Raw genomic sequence first — 19,221 nt, 5'->3', positions numbered from 1 at the left:
GGGAAACACCTGTTTTATGATTGTGATCTTCAGTCTATTTGTGATTGCAGTCAAACACTGTGTGGAGGACAAAAGTGCTTCCTCGAAGAAGCCAAAAATACAAACTCAACTGAGTCACAATCCAGGAAACATTAGACAAACAACTGCAAACATGCAGGAAAAGCTCATTCAGTAACAAGAGACTGTGAGAGGAGGGAACATCTGACGCAGAGGCAGGCATGGGTAAAATAAATACCATAAGAGGCAGGAACAAATAGTCCTTGAACTGTTTACAAGGATGTTCAAGCACTTCCCAACAATGTTAATATGCATCTGTACTGAAACTTAAATGCACAAAGTTGACTGAGAATGTTTTTCGATCTCTAAAGGAGTTTTTTCCCCACTGAGTATGCAATAAAATACATCGACTAATAATAATAAATGACAATAAAAGGGTGCAGATCTGAATGTGCTGTGAAAAACAGAATCAGTTACTATGAAAAAGCATCATGAAGCAGCATTTCATCCTGTTACACAGAATTGTTGCACATTGCGACAAATGAACGCCACAATTATTCATTTTAGAGACGCCTAGTGGGAGCAACTATGTTCTACACATTTCAATACCAGGATCAGTTTGTACTTCAGGAAATAATAAATGCTCATGTGTTTGAGTGGGACTCCACCTTCATTTTTATTAGAAAAGCAATCAATATTGACACGTTGGCAAAATGTAAAAAAGAAATACTTTTCAGCTGCCATACACACTCAGGACAGTGGTCAGTGATAAAATACAAAACAACAGCTTTTCATTATTCTACTATGTTCCTGTTTCTGTATCTACAGAGATGCCTGCTCATGATGAGCATTGTTTAGACACTCATCTGCCTCTCCTTTCTTGACACTGGATTTTGTAGCCCACCCTGTAGGCCTGCAGGTACACCCGCACCTGGTTAATCCTGCAAATATTGACACAAAGTTCAGTATAATTTTTCTTGCAAATGTTTAATGCCTCAACGGGAAAGAACCAACATATCACCTGTATTTGGTGCAAAGCTGAACTCCCAGGGGTCCACAGCGGTCCACATAACTCTCCCTAAAGGCCTTTCGTACAGCTCGAGCCATACTGACCACTGTGGTGAGCACAGGACACGTCCTACAGCAAAGACAAGCACAACAACCATGAGTTGAGCATCAACAATCACTTTTATAAAAATGAGTGGCTTCCATGTTGATAGTGTGCAGCAGTAATTCAGAATGAACAACAGTTGAAGGAAAGTCAGTGATGGCATTAATATGTAGCACGGCTAAAGTTCTCTTTAATTCTGAGTTTCAGCTTGATTTAATTTGGCCGTCCTACTTTAATCCAATTACAATCAGCCTTCCTTTTCGTAGACATTTATGTTCCTCTGATTCATCCGTCCCTCGTCCACCCCCTTTGCCAGCAGGATCATCTGGCTCACATCATCTCCACCACTTCTGATGATCTGATCGGGTGGGCTGAGCACCAAATCACCTTCTATGCTCTGATAAATCGACGCTCTCATTACTGGTGCTCTCTTTCATCATTTATTCACCTCTCTTGTTTGAAATGACGACTCAAACACAAACTCACAGTCTTTCACAGCGCAGGCCCGCAGTGCCCTCTGGACAGGTACAGGTATTGTGTGGACTGCAGGTAGCTCCATGTTGACAGGGGGGCACACACGGGGTGGTCACAGCTACAGGTTGAAAAAAGATAAATGTCAAAAGCGAGAGGCGGAGGAGCGAATCCTGCAGGAGCATACGCGGCACACTGACCCGTTTCACAGACCTCGCCCGTAAATCCTTTAACGCAGCGACACCTGTTGAAGCCCACGCACACACCACCATTCCTGCACGGTTTCTGACACTGAACCGGCTCTGTTGGAAACAGATGTAAGACGGAGATGCGGGAAAACAAGATTGGCTCGAATTTTTATGCTGGTAGTTACAACAGGAAGCAGCGCCACAGCAGCGTTGGTTTTCTGTAAATCGACACTAAAGTGTTGCAGATGTGCTCTGAAATGTTGTTTTCAGTGGTGAAGCAAAGGACAGATGCGAGTCCAGCCTGTGTGCTCTCACCTATCTGGCACCGAGCCCCCTGCCACCCGCCAACACACGTGCATTTGTTGACATCCACACATCTTCCCCCATTTTGACAGGCGGGAGTGCAGAGCGCTGTGGAAACAACCAGACAGGAAAAACGGGAGAACTGTGTACAAAAATCATTTTACATTATGGTAAAACACCCAAGAGTGGCAAAAAGGCGCGGAGAGGAGCAGAGACCCAGTCGTTGAGTTTAACCCCCCCCCTCCCTGATGTTATTCACATTGCTGATGGGATGTAACTGATGCCAGATGTGTTTGTGGTTTTGTTACTCACGCAAAAGGCACTGTGGGCCGCTGTAATCTGACGGACACTGGCAGATATTAGGCCCCACACAGCGACCGCCGTTAGCACAGGGTAGTTCACATATGGCTGAGGAGGAAACAAAACGGTGAGAGGTCCAGAGAAATTCAGCAAATACCAGGGAAATCATTGTTTTTCTCTTTGATAACTCAAGAGGAAGGGGATCAGTATGAGGCAGCAGCAAAAGAGTGCTTCAGAACAGTCCCGCTCAGGTGGATGGATCGGATTGACTCGGGTGTCTCAGGTGCTGGTGTACCTGTGTGACAGCCGGCCCCGGTCCAGCCGAGAGGGCACAGACACTTGTTCCAACGCATACAGGTGCCACCGTGGGCACACGGTGGGGAGCACATGGCTGAAACACACATCACATGTTGATTTTGATCATTAATCATTTATGACTCGTCTAGTCAGAATCTTGAAACATGAGTATCAGTTGAAAGACGATATCTTGTTCTGGATTTTTATTAATCTCCAATAAACTCTGGACAGGTCTCCAGGACCTCAAAGTACACACACCATCTTTAAAGGAAGATTCTTGCTGATAGCTGACTGTGCTAACCACCTTTGGCGGGTTGACATTGCTGTTACCATGGTGATTAGTGGGAAAGTCTTAAAGAAAACACCCTGAAGATCCTAATTTGTATCATTCATTTGGATGTGTCAGAGGCGACATTAAAGCTGTGGGTTGGCTAATCTAGCATTTTTCGTTGGTTTGCAGTAGTTCTGGGAAAAAAAGCTAATCGCACCAAGTTCTGTACCTGAGCATCCTGGTCCTGGGTAGCCTGGTGGACAGTCACAACTGTTTGGAGCAACACACACTCCGTAGTTGTTGCACGGTGGGTCACACACCGCTGAAAGGGCGTCAAAGAGACGTCAAAATTGAGCGCAGTCTTCCAAATGGAGATTGATGCCTGCATGTGACATGTTGGACTTGCTGACTCACGCTGACACTTGGTGGGGTCGTCAGTTCGCACTTTATAGCCCTCCCTGCAGGTGCACTTGAACCCACCAGGGTGGTTGGCGCAGAGCTGCTCACAGCCCCCATTTGTGAAGTCTCCGCATTCGTTCACATCTTTCCACAAAAAGCAACAGCACCATTAAACATATTAAACAATCTGTAATGCCTCTAATTTCCTCATGATGGACAGGAATCTGGTGTTGAGCGCAAAGGTCGATCGTCCGCTCATAGTGACATCATTATTAGTGGTTCTCCAGATCCTCTGAAAACGTTAAAAATCTCACCCACGCAGCTCCGCAGGTCCCCGTCCAGCTTCCAGCCTGACTGACAGCTGCACTGGACCTGGCCCTCAGCCGTCATGGCACACGTGTGTTCACATCCGCCATTCCTCAGCTTGCACGATTTAATATCTGCTCAAGGGGGGTAAGTTCTCTTTGGTGTTACAGAGCAGGGAAGGTCGATAAAAGGCCGAAAATAGACATTATTGCTTGAATGTGCTGGTAAACTAACCACTGCAGGTGAGGTTGTCTGTGCCGAGCAGCAGAGGAGGAGGGCAGTGGCACGTGTGTCCCCCTGCGGTGTTGCTGCAGGTGTGAGAGCAGCCACCATTCTGAAGTTTACATTCATCAATATCTAAGCACACATATGCAGGCACAGGAAATGAGTCGGGGTGGCCCGAATACCAGATATTTGAGCCTGTTTAGCTAAAGCCTAAATGTCTCCATCTGTTGCCTTCGCCTCCTCATGTGTGAACACAGCAGAAGAACATCGTGACGCTGGTTTGGGATTTCACGACTACATTTGCAGAGAAACTGACCCACGCAGGTGTGACCGTCGATGTGGAGCTGGTAGCCGGCCCTGCAGGAGCACTGGAACGACCCGCGAGTGTTGATGCAAAGGTGCTCACAGGTTCCACTCAGCGCCAGGCACTCATCCACATCTGGTGGAGGATGTGGGGCCAGCGGGGGGTCAGAGAAAAATTGTTAGTTACTTTGTGATTGAAAATATGGCTTCAGAGAAAATCTGCGAATGTACTTCTGCATGGAAGCAGCCTTTACTCACTATTACGTTGTTAAATGTTTAATTGTGGTTAAGCAGCCTGTACATTCTTCCTTAGGTGTAGCAAACTTTAGGAAAGGACTACATCATAACAATGCAGGACCTGGGTTTGCACATGTACTTTTAATGTCCTTTTTGTTTCTGCAGTGTAATTTTACATGGATTTTTCAGCCATGCAGATAACAAGAAAACTACACCAGATTAGTGGCTTATTTTGCTGGAATATCCTGTATTATTTGTACATTTATAGTCACATGACACCACAGCCATTATATGACCGTTACCTGTACAGTTGTGTTCATCCTGATCCAGCCGGAAGCCCGGGGCACACTGGCAGCTGTAGCCTCCTGACTCATTGGAGCAGTTGTGTTCACAGCGGGCGTTGTTCACAGCGCATTCATCAATGTCTGTAGACAACAGCAGCACTTTAGGTGAAGTGTTCCGTGTCCAAGTGTTAACAACGCCACCGTCATGCTATGGTGGAGTGCGCAAATCCCTTGCCCACCAAAACAAGAGCGTCCATCTCCGTTGAAGCCTTGGTAGCACTGGCAGAAGTATGAGCCGATGATGTTGCCGCAGCGAGCGTTGTGGTCACACCCGTGACCACCTGAAGCGCACTCGTTCTCGTCTGGAAATAAGAGTGCACAGAGGGGGACGCTAAAAACCAGCGCGCAACAGAATGCTCACGCTCTCCACAGGGAGCCAGTTTTTACATGGACGGACACAAATGCTAATGAACTACCTTCGCAGTGTGTGCCGTTTCCTCGGTAACCTGCCGGACAAGCACACTTGTAGCTCCCAAGCGTGTTCTCACACACACCCGGACCATCACCACACACTGCAGGACCTTCCAAACATTCGTCCACATCTGGGACAAAAGAAAAGGGCAGCTTGAGTGATGCCTTACACAAACTTACAGGAAACACTTGCAATTAAGCAACTTACTGCAACATGCAAATAATAATAAGCACTACAGGATGCTGTTGATAAAATCAGCTCCTCATACCTTGACACACTGTGAAATGAGGACACACTGGCCCTGAGTGCAGCAGAACAGAGCCAGGGTGTAAAAACAGCAGAAGCACACAGAACTTTGTGGATACTGTGTGTGGAAATTGATGGTGAAGGGTCTCACCCACGGGCGCTTCTGCTCTGAAGCCAGGCTGGCAGCTGCAGACAAAACTGCCGGGAGTGTTGACACACGCGTTTCCCAGCTCGGAACGGCATGGTTGCTCTACGATGCACTCATCTATATCTGCGGAGAAAAAAACAGGAGCGCATTGTTACCACCTTCTGTTCGTTCCAGATGCAGCACCCGCTAAGTTGCTGTCCGCCACTGTCACACACACACGAACCGTTGACACCATCCTCACCTACACAGCTTTGTCCATTTTGAGCCATTATGTACCCTGTGGGGCAGGAGCAGGTGAAGGAGCCAGGGCTGTTTATGCAAAGGACATCACCCTGACAGGCCTGCAGGCCCGACACTGCAGCCAGAGAACACTCATCTATATCTGCATTTAAAAAAACAAATGGGATATTGTTTTATTTTTTTAAACTCCATATGCACGGCCTTTCGCTCTTACACATAGATGAACAAACCCTGGCAGCCTGCTGCACCCATCAGGAAACCATGGAGACAGTTGCACGAATACGAGCCGGGCGTGTTAACGCAGACGGCGTGGAGACCACACAGACCCGGCTCCTCGTCTGCACACTCATCTACGTCTGCACAAACAAGATGACATGCTACAAGTGAAGGTCACTGCACAACATATTGTATCATGTCTTACACACTTCTCACAAACAAGACTTGTGTCACCTGTGCACCCCGCAGCCTCCGGGGTAAAGCCCACGGGGCAGGAGCAATTGTCTCCGACCTCCACGAGGCCGGATGGACAACCGCAGGCTGAGCCGTTCCCCAGGGTCACCTGGTTTCCTGGACACAGGGGTGCAAGGGTGGAGCTGGGAGAATCTGTGCTCGGGGAAGCTGCTGGTGGTAAAATGAGCTTGTTTGGATTTTTTTATTTTTTTTTTAGAAGTGATGAACAAAAGTAGAGAACAAAAGACTTAAACTTACAGGTGGGTGAGGTGTAGCTCGGTGTTGTTACAGTAAGACTGGCTGTGATGTTCTCAGTCACCTGAGACTAAAAGCAAAGCAAAAACTCTTTTAATTCAGGCCCTTCTTGGATAGACTGTACACACCCATGTCCATAAGGAGGCCTTAGTCACTAGCCTGTTTCTTGGTGTGCTCGTCATCCGTGTGCTTCAGAACTTCATTTTCCTCAGGGCTGTTCAGACGTTCGGCTGCGCACAAAACCAGCAGCCCGGCTGACATCAGGGTCCAGACATGAGCCATCGTCACCTGAGTCTGTGTGAGGAAGAGGAGGTGGTGGAGGTGGAGCTGGAGGTGATGGTGTGTTCAGCGGGCCAAAGCTAACGAGTTCAGACAGTTTGAACTGTGCAAATCGACGCTTGAAAGCGCGTAAAATGGCTTAATGTTGGATTAGGCGCATGAGCGCGTTCTGCAGCGGCACAGTGCGTGTCCAGACAGGCAAAACAACACAAAGGGAAGTAAACCTGTTATTAACATTCCCTCTTGGACCAACCTCCCAGAACAAAAGAATAACACGGACCACGGAAAGGACATCTATTTGCTAACTGCGATCACGATCCGTTAAGCTGAAAGGCAAAGATTTGCGAGGACAACTTCAGCGGTCAGAGACGGAAAGATCGCGACGCTTGTGGGTTTATACGATTAAAACAATGGATCAAAAAGTAAAACACTCACCAGATTAGTTCCACTTGGAGTTACAAACCGGGAAGAAGAGCGAAATCGCGGCTCCTCCAGCTGCAGCGGGTTCCTGTCCGCTCCAGATGTGAACCGGGGCAGCTGTGGGCCAGCTTTGCGTCGGTATGGTGGGAATGGAAGTGGGGGGTCTCCACATCCTGTCCAGGAACTCTGCACTTCCCATTCCGCAAACCCCTAATCCGCAGCAGACTACTACCCCCCCCGCAAATGTTCTGAACCCTGTCACAGAGGCTTTAGAGCGCGCGCGTGGGGGGGCTCTGACAGCCCGGGGGACAGGACAGCATATCTAATGGCGTTATCTTTACAAATATACTGTATACTGCTGGACGCTTACTACCTCACCATTCAAGGGTTTGTGGTGAGTGGACGAACGCAAATATCACCGGAAGTTCAGCTAGAAAAAGGCTTTAAGGTGTCATCACCACAACACAGTTGCCACATTAGATCAAAGTGGTGTGGAGGATTTTCCTGCAGCAAGTCCTTTAAGTAAAACAAATACAGTAAACTATGAAGACACCTTGTTTCAGTCAGCAGAAGAAATTTATAAAAAGGTATTTTCCATCACATCAGTGAACTACAGCACAAAGAAAGGTCAGAGCTGAGTCTTGTCTGAATTCTGAGGAGAAAGAAGGGATTTTTGATACAATGTGACACCAAGGAAATAACAGGTAGAAGAACCAATTACTTTGCTGTGGAAAATAAAGTGTAGCGTGTAACTAACTCAGCACAAGTTTGATACCAACATTGTTGTATCAAACACATATTTGTGAAAAGCAGATCTCAATATTACAGAGCGCACACACTGGACCCTAAACCCTTTCATTGGTGCCTGCATAGTAAATTTGTTTTAAAACATCACAGAAAGAAGCATAAAATCTGACTTTTGACATTTATTTTGCAGTATACGAAGGCATGGATTAAATGAACTGCCAGTTCATTTAATTGTGATATATGATAATTCAGACAATTCTACAATGCTACACTTAATCATGATGTATCTAAAATAATGTATACACCTTCCTTTTTCAGGTTTCACAGTATATCTGAAACTTATAACGTGAAGAATGTGCACCGGACGTCACTAGAAAGGTGTGTCCATTTGGCTGCCCTTCGCTGCTGGTGACACCACCCCATAACTCCTCTCCTGCCACCGCAGCCACTGCACGTGAATCTCCTTCTGGACCTGCCAAAGACGCACAGTCAGCACTTCCAGATCTGCAACTGTGAGGTCAGAAGCTCACTCATGCATTACAGCTGGGCTGTGACTCCGGTGTCACTGAAAATATTTGCAAATGAGGGTGAAAGAACATCATGACCTCTGAGGAAAATCTATGCAGAAAGAGTGGGAGATATGGAGGAGAACGAGAGACAGCCGGAGAGACGGGGAGAGCGCTCTGTCATGCAGTAAGGTGAGAGGATTTAAATAATCTACTGACCTCTTGGTTGAGAAAGCAGTAGAGAATAGCGACGAAAAGCCCCTGGAGGAAAGACCATTGATAAGGACATGTTTATATTCAATCAGTGTTTATACAAGCTGCCTAAAGGCATTCTTATTAACTATAAACAGGGGTCAGGCATCTTTATGGGGACCAAAGATTCAACACTAAAATGAAGTGAGAAGAAAAATATTTAGTTCAGTTTGAGGGTTAGTGCAGAACGGAGCAGCAAAGGATCAGTCTGCTGTAAAAATATCATGAAAATGCACATATTCATGCGTGTGTGTGTGTGTGTGTGTGTGTGTGTGTGTGTGTGTGTGTACCTGAAAGGATCCTATGCAGAGCTCGATGCAGAGGCGCAGGTTAACGTTGATGTAGTCGGGCAGAAAATTGAAGAGCATGTAATGAGTGCCGAACAAGGGGATGAGGAGGAGGGTGGACTTGGCCAGGCGTCTAATGCACAGACAGGGGTGATAAGCTGTTGGGGTTACACACAACTGTGTATAAATCTCACCTTAATGGTGCTTCAGGCAACGTGTGGAGAAGAATATTCATTTAGCTGCTCCAATTAAAGCAAGGAGCAGTCAACCTGCCCCAGGTATGACTTTCATTAAAGCCGGATTGGCCGCACGTCCCTGGACACTTTCAGCCAATTAGTGAGTCTATTTTAATTGAAAATGTCCCTCACCCTCTTGGATAGTTAGAGTTTAGTGCACTGAATGAATATGAATTCAATGCTCAAAGGTTCATCATTCAGCCCCATCCACCACAGAATAAACTGAACTGCTCTTCCTTTTTGGATTTTCTTATTGTAGCAAACAGAACCCAGATGTGAACTGTGCATATTCAGGAGTTAAGAAGGATTACCTGTACTGGGAAGAGTTATTAAACTGGATCAGACGAGGATTTAGCTTCTGCACCAGGATTCTGATGATGTTCATGAACAGCATGAAGTTGACCTGTTGACAGAAATGCAAAGAATTCACAGTTCGGGAAGAGGATCATTGCTAAATACATTCTGCATCACTTGCAGCTATGGATGCAACAATTGGACCCTTGATGATCCACCAATAGGGCGAATCCTCATTAATGTCCCAGCATCTAGAAAGAAAGACATTAAAGTAAGTCCACAGTTCAACGAAGATGGGTTGTTCACATGAAATGTGTTAAAATCATGTGGAAAAAAACCTACAGCATAACTAAATAAAACCTAAACAGAAAACTGTATCTGCCATGTGAGCAATCACTGCAATTCTGACTGGGATACTGGGAGGTCAAACAGATTGAGAGGATTCAGAACAAAGCGTGTACGTTAAAGTGCTTCAACGCACTCTGTGTCTTCGAAGTACAGCCTGGATGCGATCCACACGCTGATGAAGAGTACTGGTACACCTGCCGGGGGGGGGAAACATCCATTTCAATCGTGCAACCGTTGCTGAGCGCATTTGCGATCGTTCCTCGCCTGGACTCGCAGTATAGACAGAAATCATTCCAGGAAGTGGCTGCATGCGGGTCACACACAACGCTGAAGAAAAGGTGTGAAACGTGAGAATTCTCACCCCATCCCAGCAGACTGAAGCCCCAGACACACCGACGGGCGTGACAGAAGGAAGACACAAGCAGGGAGTTCAGATAGAGCGCTTCTACAAGGAGCCAGAAGAAGTTGGCCATCACACAGTAGTGACAGAAAACCACAGAGGCCTTACAGGCAAACTGCGCAGGAGACACAGGCAGAGACGGCTATTATGGGATATTTAGTGGAAGAGGGGTGCAATGCAAGAGGACAGAATTCCACAGCTGTCCGTCTTACAGTGGAGAGCGTGCAGTGGTTGGTGTCGTCGCTGGAGAACAGGGCGGCGTCTTTCACGAACACCGCCACGGCTTTCAGGATAAATGTGATGAAGAGCTGAATGTGAATGAAGTTCCGGGCGCAGCGCAGCCTCCTGTTGGGGAGAATCACACAGCACACGCCGCCGCTGTTTTATTTCAGACATGACACTAAATTGCCCTTTGGGACGAAAATGCGGCTCCGAACAGGGAAAAAAAAGGAAAGAAAAAAAGCTCTAAAGCGGACGGCAACCTCGCATCAGTGAAGCGCGATCCGTAATGGAGGCCAGAGAAATGTGGTGATATCCTGTCGCAGCCTCCTTTTCATTTTTCCATCAGGTATCATATTTTGATGGATCTGCGGCCCTCTGAAATGCTGCACTAATTCAAAGAGGTCAGATGTAGATAAACACAGTCACAATGGATTCCTCTCTTCACCACATCACAGTCTTATTACAGCTCCACACCATTTCCACACTGTTTCCATGGTCGTAACTATGACAAAGATCCTGTAAATCCTCACATCATGGTCAACAGAGTGGCCAGTTTGGACCGTTCCTACCTAAAGAGCAACAGGATCGACACGGCAACGGCCAGCAGCACCAGAGACACGCTGTAGCCGATGGTGTATATCAGCTTCACCGTGGCGAAGAAGGACCGCTCCGTCTGGAAGCCAGGCAAAAATAAGCACTCAGCCCTCAGAGTGAACTTAATTATGCACAATTTGACCAAATTAGGAGGCGGCGCGGCACTCGGCTGCAGAAAAGCTGTTTGTGTGTTTGATTCTGTTTGGACTGACAACATCTGAACGGGAATAGCTTTTATTCTCACGCTTCGTCTGCAGCATCACAGGACCCATGTTACGTTTTCTTTTCTTTTTTTTTGGCTCCTGGATGCATCAGTGTTGCCGCTCGTTCCCGCCTCACCTCGGGAGCGTCATCCTCTACGCTGCAGGCGATGTGGTACGGGGGTGATGTCCTGGACCAGCCGGCGCTGGTGCAGTTACGGCTCACTGAACCTGAGGTCAAACATGACTGGGTCAGCACCTCAGGCTTTCAGCTTTGCGTTTGATATTGGGGTTGGTTGGTCTGGCGATTCTGATTCATGGGGTGGATGCCAACACTGGGGTCACCTGTGCTGTTTCTGAAGGGGGAGAAAAAGGCGGGACACGGGCGGTGCACAGTTTCCCCAACATCTGCACGAGGCCAGCAGACAACAGCCTCCCAGAATGGTCGACAACCTTCGGAGGGACAGAAAAGAGAGGTTTTAGACTACATTGTGGACGTGTTACAGTATATTGTGTGACGACCCTGGCTGTGTCTTCTCTGCCTGCCTCTCTGTTGTCTCCTCCCTTCTGCAGGCGGAGGGGGGCCAACTGCTGCTAAGTGGCGATCCAGCTCACCTGGACTGATCAGCTGTGAGGGCTATAAATGCTCCACAGTCTGGGCAGTCACTCTCTTGCTTGGCTCCCTCCAGGACTGCTTGGGTGTTCTGCTTTGGTTTGTTGTTTTGCCTGATCAATCAATAAATTCCCTTTGTTCTAAAATCCATCCTGTGTGTTCTCCCTACTTTGTCTGATCCATGAGCTGGTTCATGACAATTGAAACTGCAAAACCGCTTGTTTAATATTCATATTTTTGGTTAAGTTGAGAGCAGTTTCCCACAGGAGGGACCAGAAGATATCCAACTAATCTAGACATTACAATTCATATCAATACGAGAGTATTGAAGTCAGACATACTCCGCAGCCAATAGCAAGACGGGCTAGAAAGGATAAACAGGATAAATTATGCCTCATAATTCGAGGGGGGATGTAAAATGAGCTATCGGGAGAACAATGCGAGTAAATGTGGCGTGTCTCATTTTGTTTCTGTCAACGCGTTCCACATTAATAACATCGCTGTGTGCAAATGAGACCGGCAAGAAAATGGAAAAGTGCCAACAACAAAGTCCCCTGATGTGGGTAAATCCATTAAGGTTCTCTTCTAAAAACCCATCCGAGCGACGGGTCAGTCAGTGCATTCTCCGCCATCAATATTGTGTCCTGACAACCGGCGGTTCTTGTTTGCGGGATGTTTCGTAATTACATTTTCAAACCCGCGCTCTGCTGCAGGGGGACTTCAGCAACAAACCTTCTGCGCTCCCGTTGCTCTGCTCCTCGATGAAGCGGAGGCAGCTCCGCTCCTCCTGCTCCAGCTGAAACAGCAGCTCGCACTCCGGGTGCAGGCGGGACAAAGCCTGCAGGGGAAAGCGCTCAGTTAGACATGCAGACATTCAACCAGAGGACAGAGCGGCCAGTCAGCCTGGAATTACAGGATAAATCAGCTCTGCCTCTTAAGCGCAGCATCGCATTTTCCCTCTGTGACCTACCTGTAGAAATACGTCTTGTAACCTGCTACTATTTCCTGTCATGGCATTACCGTAAATGTAGTTACAGGGAATTAATTCTGCAAGTTGATCTTTTAATCCAATAATATTCATTTAGTGACATTTACAGTAAGAATTCCTGTTGGCGCAGAATAGACACCTAAAGACAATTTCACCTCATTGCAAAGCTGATTTGAAATTATGTTATCAGGTGTAAAAGTTGAAATGAAAGAAAGGCTTCTACATAGTTGTGATTCAAGTACAACAAAATGGCATCGAAACAATGTCCATTATTGCCACCAAATGGGTTTATGGCTCTTCAGCGGCGAGGGGCTTCCCGATGATAGAGCCTGGGCAAGATTGATGCGACAGGTCTGATCTGAATACAGATGCACACATGTACTTCCTGTTTCATCAACAGTCCCCGATCAACATGTTCCATCTGAACTACACACTGGGTCAGCGGGTCAGGTCTGTTTGTCAGGCGCTGCTGCTGCTGAGCCCAAGTCTCTCTGAGCGAACGGATAAACGTCTTCAAGGTGCTGCTATCGCACCCAGCTGCTGCACCGTGTGATACAACAACTTTGCATTCTTACACAGCGTATTTCCTGTTCTTAGGTCTCATTATGGCTCCTCATTAGACTATTTTTGGATAAAATGGCCGTACTGTGATGCCAGCAGGAATGAGTGCTCGGACCCAACCCCAGGATCAAAGGAATACAGAAGCCCACATGTAATCAGATCCCATTTGTAAAATTACTCTAAAGTAGTGATTTGTTTGTTTGTTTGTTTGTTTCCCAGTGCTGGAAAATCTCAGCTTTTCTCTTGGTTCCAGCGTATTTATACTCGTGCTGATGGATGATAAAAGGCAGACGCAATCTTAATGTCAGGTCTATATTAGCAGGCGCAATTTGTCCCTGGCTCAGCACAGCTCCGCCTCATTATGGAAAACAAGCCGAGCTCCACAGGTCCGTCGGGACTGTGAACGTTCCCAGCGCACGCTCTCCATCTTCCTCCCTCATCAAAGAGATCCACTTGTGTCTTTGAGAAGATACACAAGTTACTCCGAGGAGAACAAACAGCAGCTGCACACTCGCTGAAGATGAGTTGATTATTTATTGTCAAGCTGTTCCTGAACAACAACTCTACTTTTATTTTCTCTGGTGTGACCTAAATCTGGGGGGGGGGGGGGGGATCCAGAGCTCTGCTCACCCATCCACACCCCTCCTGAGCTTGTCACACGACCACGTGACAGTGTTTGCTTTTCTTCCTGTGGAAACATAAAATTCAGCAGACAAGCCTGCACAAATCACACATTTAAATAAAGAGGTGGACAAGAAAAAGGTTTCTAATCTGCCCCCATTTTGCCCAGTTAGCGGATAATGTGCATCAGCCAAGCTGGTTGAGGCTTTCAGCTCTGAATGCAGTTTCACAGCTGACACAGCTTCATTTTATAGGTTCCTCCATCTGTTTGAGTGTTGGTGTTCTTCACATCCAGATTACAGACGTCTTTGCTGCTTTTGTCATAGTCACCATAACGATAAAGTGACGCTTTCCTGCAGCGTATCTTTGTACTTTGAACCTTAACGTAAATCTGCTGCAGGACTGTAGGAATACATCCCTCCATAGGAAGCAGACATTTAGTGTCCCTGGGCTTCCTGAGCAGAGCTAAGTGATTGCTCCATTGGGTAATTAGTGTTGGAACAAAACTGGGCAGCAGCATTTACCTCATTCCCAAACAAGGTGCAGAGATCAGGGCTGCTGCACATGTCATTGTGTTCTGGCACCCGGGTACCAATGTTAGATGGTATTATTGGTGTGTGTGTGTGTGTGTGTGTGTGTGTGTGTGTGTGTGTGTGTGTTAGAGGGTAGTGTTGGACAGAATCCTGTGATGAGTGTTTGCTGTTTTAGTTTCCTCTCTATCACACCGAACACCTCACCAGCATTTATAGTTTCTATTTGAGCACATTTAAAAACGTGAATGCAGATTTTTCCAACAACCCGAATCAAAGGCCTTCCATCACGCTGCAGACGCACTTGCTGCAAATTAACTTGGAATTATGTGCAGCACCGCCGCAATACCAAATCTTATCCGCATTGATTGGAGGTAAAGGTATGGAGTTTATGGACTGAATTTAAACAGGCATAAACAGGAATCCGAGGCCTGGCCGGTCTCGACATTCTGCTGAAACTCCGCTGTCCTCCATCCCACTCACTTTTCCAACTACACCTCAGTGTCCTGGAAGCATTTCAGAACAAATAAAACCCGGATCTTCTTTCTGAAATTGCTGCAATCATATTGAATCTATTGGGTTTGTTTTTTTTTAAATAAATGTGGAGAGCTCAAGTCAGTTCTGTCTGGTTAAATTGTCTCACTAAGATTCTACTTCAGTTATTGATTGTCATGTGGGTCTTTGTTGCTGTGTGTTACAGGAGTCTGGCAACGGCTTCTGGCACTTACTGAGTACCGGTACTTCCATCTATGAAGACTGAAGACCCTGTGGACCAGGAAAAAGAAAAGGTGGCCACAGCAGTTTGTCCCCAGAGCTGGGCTCCATTTACACCAACCCTTACTCCTCCTCCTCCACCTCGTCTGCCATCCCCATACCTGCCACCACCCAGCCTGAGCAGAACTCTCGGGCCTCCCCATCAAAGGGAGGTGAGTAACCGGATAAAGATGTGAAGTTAGGGATGGTATCTCTGGGCCACCAGAGCCTGAACAGGTGGAAATCATGGATGATTTTTGCCAAACAAGCTCTAATTCTAACACAGGAAAAGAGGCTTTTGCAAAATAAAACTGCTCCAATGGTTTGTTAAATTCTCCAGAAGTAAAATAAATCTGTAGAATCTGTGTACAACCTCTTCTGTGTCTATCGTCTCCAGCCTCATGACTTATTAAAGCTGCTCTTGGAGGACAGTGGACAGAATCAGCAGTACGTAGCACGAACCTACTTCAAGGTTCCACGCGGCCTTCAGCGGTTTCTTCATTGTGAATTTTCTGCATGCTGTAAATAAAATGTGTTCTGTTTTTTTTTCTTATAGGAGGGAACAACAATGGCCGTTCACGGGAGGAAGGCAAGACATATCAAACAGCCTCTCAATGCTTTCATGCTGTTTCTAAAGGAGAAGAGGAAGTTGCTGTCACCCGAGATCCTGCAGAAAGGGAACAGGGTGGTGAACGCACACCTGGCAAGGATGGTAAGCGTTTTCCAGCTTCCCGCCCATCAATATTACAAAATGAATCCAGCCATTTTTCTGCATTAGAGCTTCGAATGTGTTGGATAATATACTCTCGTGTCGTTGATGTGGGCGTTTGTGCTCTGCTCTGTCCACAGTGGCGATCGCTGTCAGAGGAAGAGAAGGTGGTTTACCTCACGGACGCCGAGCAACAGGCTGTTCCATAAAATGAGGCATCCTGAGTGGAGCTGCAGAGAAAACTATGTGAGTCGACTGTTGGGGTGCAGGGTTGTTTCTGGCTTTTCCTGCAGGGGGCGTGAGCTCAATTGGTGGCAGCTGGTGCAGCAGGCAGTCAGGCCTGTGGGCAATTAACATCTGGCCACCTACTTAAGGGGGGAGCGCCTGCCTATCAGGGCCAGAGTGTTGGTTTCCTTTGTGGAGTGTGTGTGTGTGTGTGTGTGTGTGTGTGTGTGTGTTGTGTGTGTGTGTGTGTGTGTGTGTGTGTGTGTGTGTGTGGATGCGGGAGTGTTGCGGCTTTGCTTGGTCCGACTTCCCTGCATGTTTGAGGTCTTCGCACCGTTTGCTGGACCTGAGAAGTGCAGAACCTGTTCCCGAGTTCTCTGCAGTCCAGGGGGACTACTTCTGTTTTCTTTGAGGGTTCCCCTGTAAATAACACTCTGAACCATTTTACCACTGTGTGCTGGCCTGCTCTCGGGTTCTGTTAAAACCCCCTTAAACATAACATCAACAGCACCACAGCGTCATCATCTGGCCTGTCATGTTTTTGTGGGGTAAAAAGTCAACGCAGCAGAAGAGGAAACACACCTCCACTTGTAATAGTGGACACCAGTCCAAGAAACATCTCTGTCCAGGAGGACTGCTTCCACCACAAACACCACAGCCATCCCATATCCCACCACATCCTAAAACGGGCAGAGCCATTGGACCCAAACACAGCACGCTTGGAAAGAAGATCCTGGTGTGCTGGCGGAGCGAACCAAGCAGCAGAAGCCTGGCCGGCCACGAGCAAACAGAACCCGGAGGAGATCTCCATGAACTCGGGATCAGAGACAGAAGGTGGAGGCCTTTTACCAGGACAGAGGTGAGGCAGGAAGGTCAAAAATGGGCAGGGTCGGTACCGGGTGATCAGGCCGTAGAAGAACGCTGGAATGACTCGCATGAAGGCAGAGAGGGAACGGGAGCAGGAGCTTAATGCTGGGTTGGTTGCAGATCCAGAACAGGTGAGTGGAATGACTCCCTGAAGACAGACTGGGACACATCCATCCCATATCCCACCACAAACACTTTTATCCAGATTCCTTCCACCTAAGTGTAAATACACAAGTATATAACTGAGAGACTGGATCTGTGTTTCACTGTTATTTTATTTTGTATCTACATGTCATATAATGTGCTTTTCTGCTAACGAGTTTTCTTCAAATCTAAATCAGAATTGTTGACCAAAACCATGAAAATCCGTATTTAACAGGCTGATAAATGGATTAAAGTATGTTCTGTTCTGAGTAATTCAGATCACTATTCAGTGTGAGGTGTTCTCCCCTTTAATGCATCAGAATAAAAGTGCTTCTGCTCCTGTGGCGTCAGGTATTGATGCGCTCACACACAACTCATAACTCCTGTCAGCAATCAGAGGTGACCAGCAAACAGCCTCCATTTCTAAAACCACTGTGGCGCACCCTTTTATCAGATGTTTGCAGCATCTGTTTATCTGTAGAGCAGCAAAAGTGTCCCGTGAACTTGAAACGATGCCTCAGCGCAGCCGGGATCTGATAACGACTCTGTTTTCATCGACCCTGCAGACTTTTATTGTGGAACAACCACATAACTTACGCTCTTATCCATTTCTCTCTGTTTTTGGTGGGGGTTTTTTGGTTGTTTTTTTTAAGCCAAATGACTCAAGCATCAATAAATCAAATTGTGTGAGAAGTGTTTTTTTCTTTTTTTAATTTATCATCCATAATAAATCAAATGAATCCTTTAAACCAGCCTTCAACACTTGGTGCAAACATTCAGTTTGGAAATAATGATCATTTTACCATTTGGACCTTATTTAACATGACTTTACCAATAATAATAATGACCATACCCGCCCAGGTGGGCTCTTTGTATGTCTGCTGTATGAAAGAAATTGTGCGCTAATCGCAATCCGAGCCTAGAACCACAGACCTTTGGATGTTTTGGCCTCAAGTGATCCAGTCAGGACACAAACCACCTTTTAAACAACTAACACACACTCTGATTTAATTCAGCGAAGATCCGATACTTCAGAGCAGAGCTGTAAACCTGCAGACTTTTATCGAGCAGCACGTAAATCAGAGAAAAATACAATTTATGCAGCCAGTCAGGTAAACACACACACACACACACACATTTCTACTCATATCCTTGTGAGGACCAGACAAAACATCCCAATAATTTTGCATCATTTCTAAAAAAAACAAAACAATTCTTGTACTTGAATTGACAAAATAACAATTTTTTATCCTGTGTCCTGCGTGCATCATTAAGTCTAAAAGAAAACGAATCACTTACGGTTGCAGTGAGACTCAGGGTGAGAAGAACCCCTCTGATGTGGAGACAGAACATGCTGTTTTCATTCAGACACCCTCAAAAGCTCTGACTGCATCCACACACTCCTGCTGGACAGATCCTGAGCTGCCACACACACACACACACACACACACACACACACACACACACACACCACACACACACACACACACACAGACCCTAGTCAAGTGTGCAGCAACAAAATGCTGCATTTCCTGCATTTATTTCCAGAATAAAGCCAACAACCTGGAATAATCCAGATGGAAATAAAGCTTCCACTGACTACTGCTGCAGGAGAAAAGTAGATCCAGATCAAATAACGGCACATTTTAAAATGTCTGAACCAAATCAACACTGAGGTTGCTCATTATGTGTAGTGATAATTTTTTTAAAAACATCAATTTTAGTCTTAAAGTGGCTTGTTTGCTTCACATTGCCAGAATCTTTTACAGATTAAGGAGGAAAAGGCTGAAACTTGCACCATAAAGTCACTAAAGAGGAAACTATTTTATCACAAATACGATAAATACTTTAAATTCAAACATTTTACTGTTGCTATGAGTTTTGTTTCACACCGACATTCAAAACTGTTCAAAATAAATCAC

The 19,221-nt window shown here is 46.4% G+C and overlaps 2 protein-coding genes and 1 long non-coding RNA gene across 8 annotated transcripts; 1 reads left to right on the top strand and 2 right to left on the bottom strand.

Moving 5' to 3' along the window:
* Positions 1–644: 644 nt before the first annotated feature.
* On the bottom strand, positions 645–7,616 carry si:ch211-221n20.8 (fibropellin-1). Of its 5 annotated transcripts, none has more exons than XM_057038275.1 (23): positions 7,218–7,616; positions 6,663–6,797; positions 6,507–6,573; positions 6,249–6,419; positions 6,029–6,154; positions 5,800–5,940; positions 5,562–5,681; positions 5,433–5,465; positions 5,169–5,294; positions 4,932–5,054; positions 4,711–4,833; positions 4,185–4,307; positions 3,878–4,000; positions 3,652–3,777; positions 3,353–3,481; positions 3,168–3,260; positions 2,666–2,761; positions 2,383–2,478; positions 2,083–2,178; positions 1,780–1,881; positions 1,595–1,700; positions 1,019–1,135; positions 645–938 (listed from the first exon to the last, which is right to left on the bottom strand). In XM_057038275.1, exons 2-23 carry the CDS (start codon positions 6,783–6,785, stop codon positions 860–862), a joined length of 2,439 nt encoding a protein of 812 aa, XP_056894255.1. In that variant the 5' UTR covers positions 6,786–6,797; positions 7,218–7,616; the 3' UTR covers positions 645–859. The 5 variants fall into 5 exon arrangements, 4 of the variants coding, with proteins under 4 accessions (XP_056894255.1, XP_056894257.1, XP_056894256.1 ...); XM_057038277.1 differs by having other exon boundaries at positions 6,249–6,416; XM_057038276.1 differs by lacking the exon at positions 7,218–7,616 and having other exon boundaries at positions 6,663–7,199.
* A 497-nt stretch (positions 7,617–8,113) lies between these two features.
* Positions 8,114–19,105, bottom strand: ghrhrl (growth hormone releasing hormone receptor, like). Of its 2 annotated transcripts, XM_057038282.1 has the most exons (13): positions 18,599–19,105; positions 12,634–12,739; positions 11,634–11,741; positions 11,428–11,519; positions 11,064–11,167; positions 10,485–10,617; positions 10,234–10,387; positions 10,006–10,066; positions 9,706–9,775; positions 9,542–9,633; positions 8,998–9,127; positions 8,675–8,716; positions 8,114–8,421 (listed from the first exon to the last, which is right to left on the bottom strand). In XM_057038282.1, the coding sequence occupies exons 1-13, from the start codon at positions 18,650–18,652 to the stop codon at positions 8,320–8,322; spliced, it is 1,248 nt and encodes a 415-aa protein (XP_056894262.1). In that variant the 5' UTR covers positions 18,653–19,105; the 3' UTR covers positions 8,114–8,319. The 2 variants fall into 2 exon arrangements, with proteins under 2 accessions (XP_056894262.1, XP_056894264.1); XM_057038284.1 differs by lacking the exons at positions 8,114–8,421; positions 8,675–8,716 and having other exon boundaries at positions 9,024–9,152.
* Positions 8,327–16,218, top strand: LOC130528673 (uncharacterized). Its single transcript, XR_008951349.1, has 3 exons — positions 8,327–8,466; positions 8,576–8,647; positions 15,302–16,218. It is a non-coding gene; the product is annotated as an uncharacterized LOC130528673 (long non-coding RNA).
* Positions 19,106–19,221: the final 116 nt, after the last annotated feature.

This window comes from Takifugu flavidus, chromosome 7 (assembly GCF_003711565.1).
Source record: "Takifugu flavidus isolate HTHZ2018 chromosome 7, ASM371156v2, whole genome shotgun sequence".
NCBI classification, from domain to species: Eukaryota; Metazoa; Chordata; class Actinopteri; order Tetraodontiformes; family Tetraodontidae; genus Takifugu; species Takifugu flavidus.
The sequence above is the reverse complement of the archived record's forward strand: the minus strand, read 5'-3'. Positions and strand labels throughout refer to the sequence as shown.

What these genes read in the sequence shown, in the direction of transcription:
- si:ch211-221n20.8 (XM_057038275.1), bottom strand. Translation starts at nt 6,785, where the DNA reads ATGGCTCATGTCTGGACCCTGATGTCAGCCGGGCTGCTGGTTTTGTGC. An exon ending in GGATGAACACAACTGTACAG is followed by an intron (nt 4,308 to 4,710) that starts GTAACGGTCATA and finishes ATCCTCCACCAG; the next exon opens with ATGTGGATGAGTGCCTGGCG. An exon ending in GGGCGAGGTCTGTGAAACGG is followed by an intron (nt 1,701 to 1,779) that starts GTCAGTGTGCCG and finishes TTCAACCTGTAG; the next exon opens with CTGTGACCACCCCGTGTGTG.
- ghrhrl (XM_057038282.1), bottom strand. Translation starts at nt 18,652, where the DNA reads ATGTTCTGTCTCCACATCAGAGGGGTTCTTCTCACCCTGAGTCTCACT. An exon ending in GAGCAACGGGAGCGCAGAAG is followed by an intron (nt 11,742 to 12,633) that starts GTTTGTTGCTGA and finishes GTCCCTCCGAAG; the next exon opens with GTTGTCGACCATTCTGGGAG. An exon ending in CAATTGTTGCATCCATAGCT is followed by an intron (nt 9,634 to 9,705) that starts GCAAGTGATGCA and finishes TTCTGTCAACAG; the next exon opens with GTCAACTTCATGCTGTTCAT.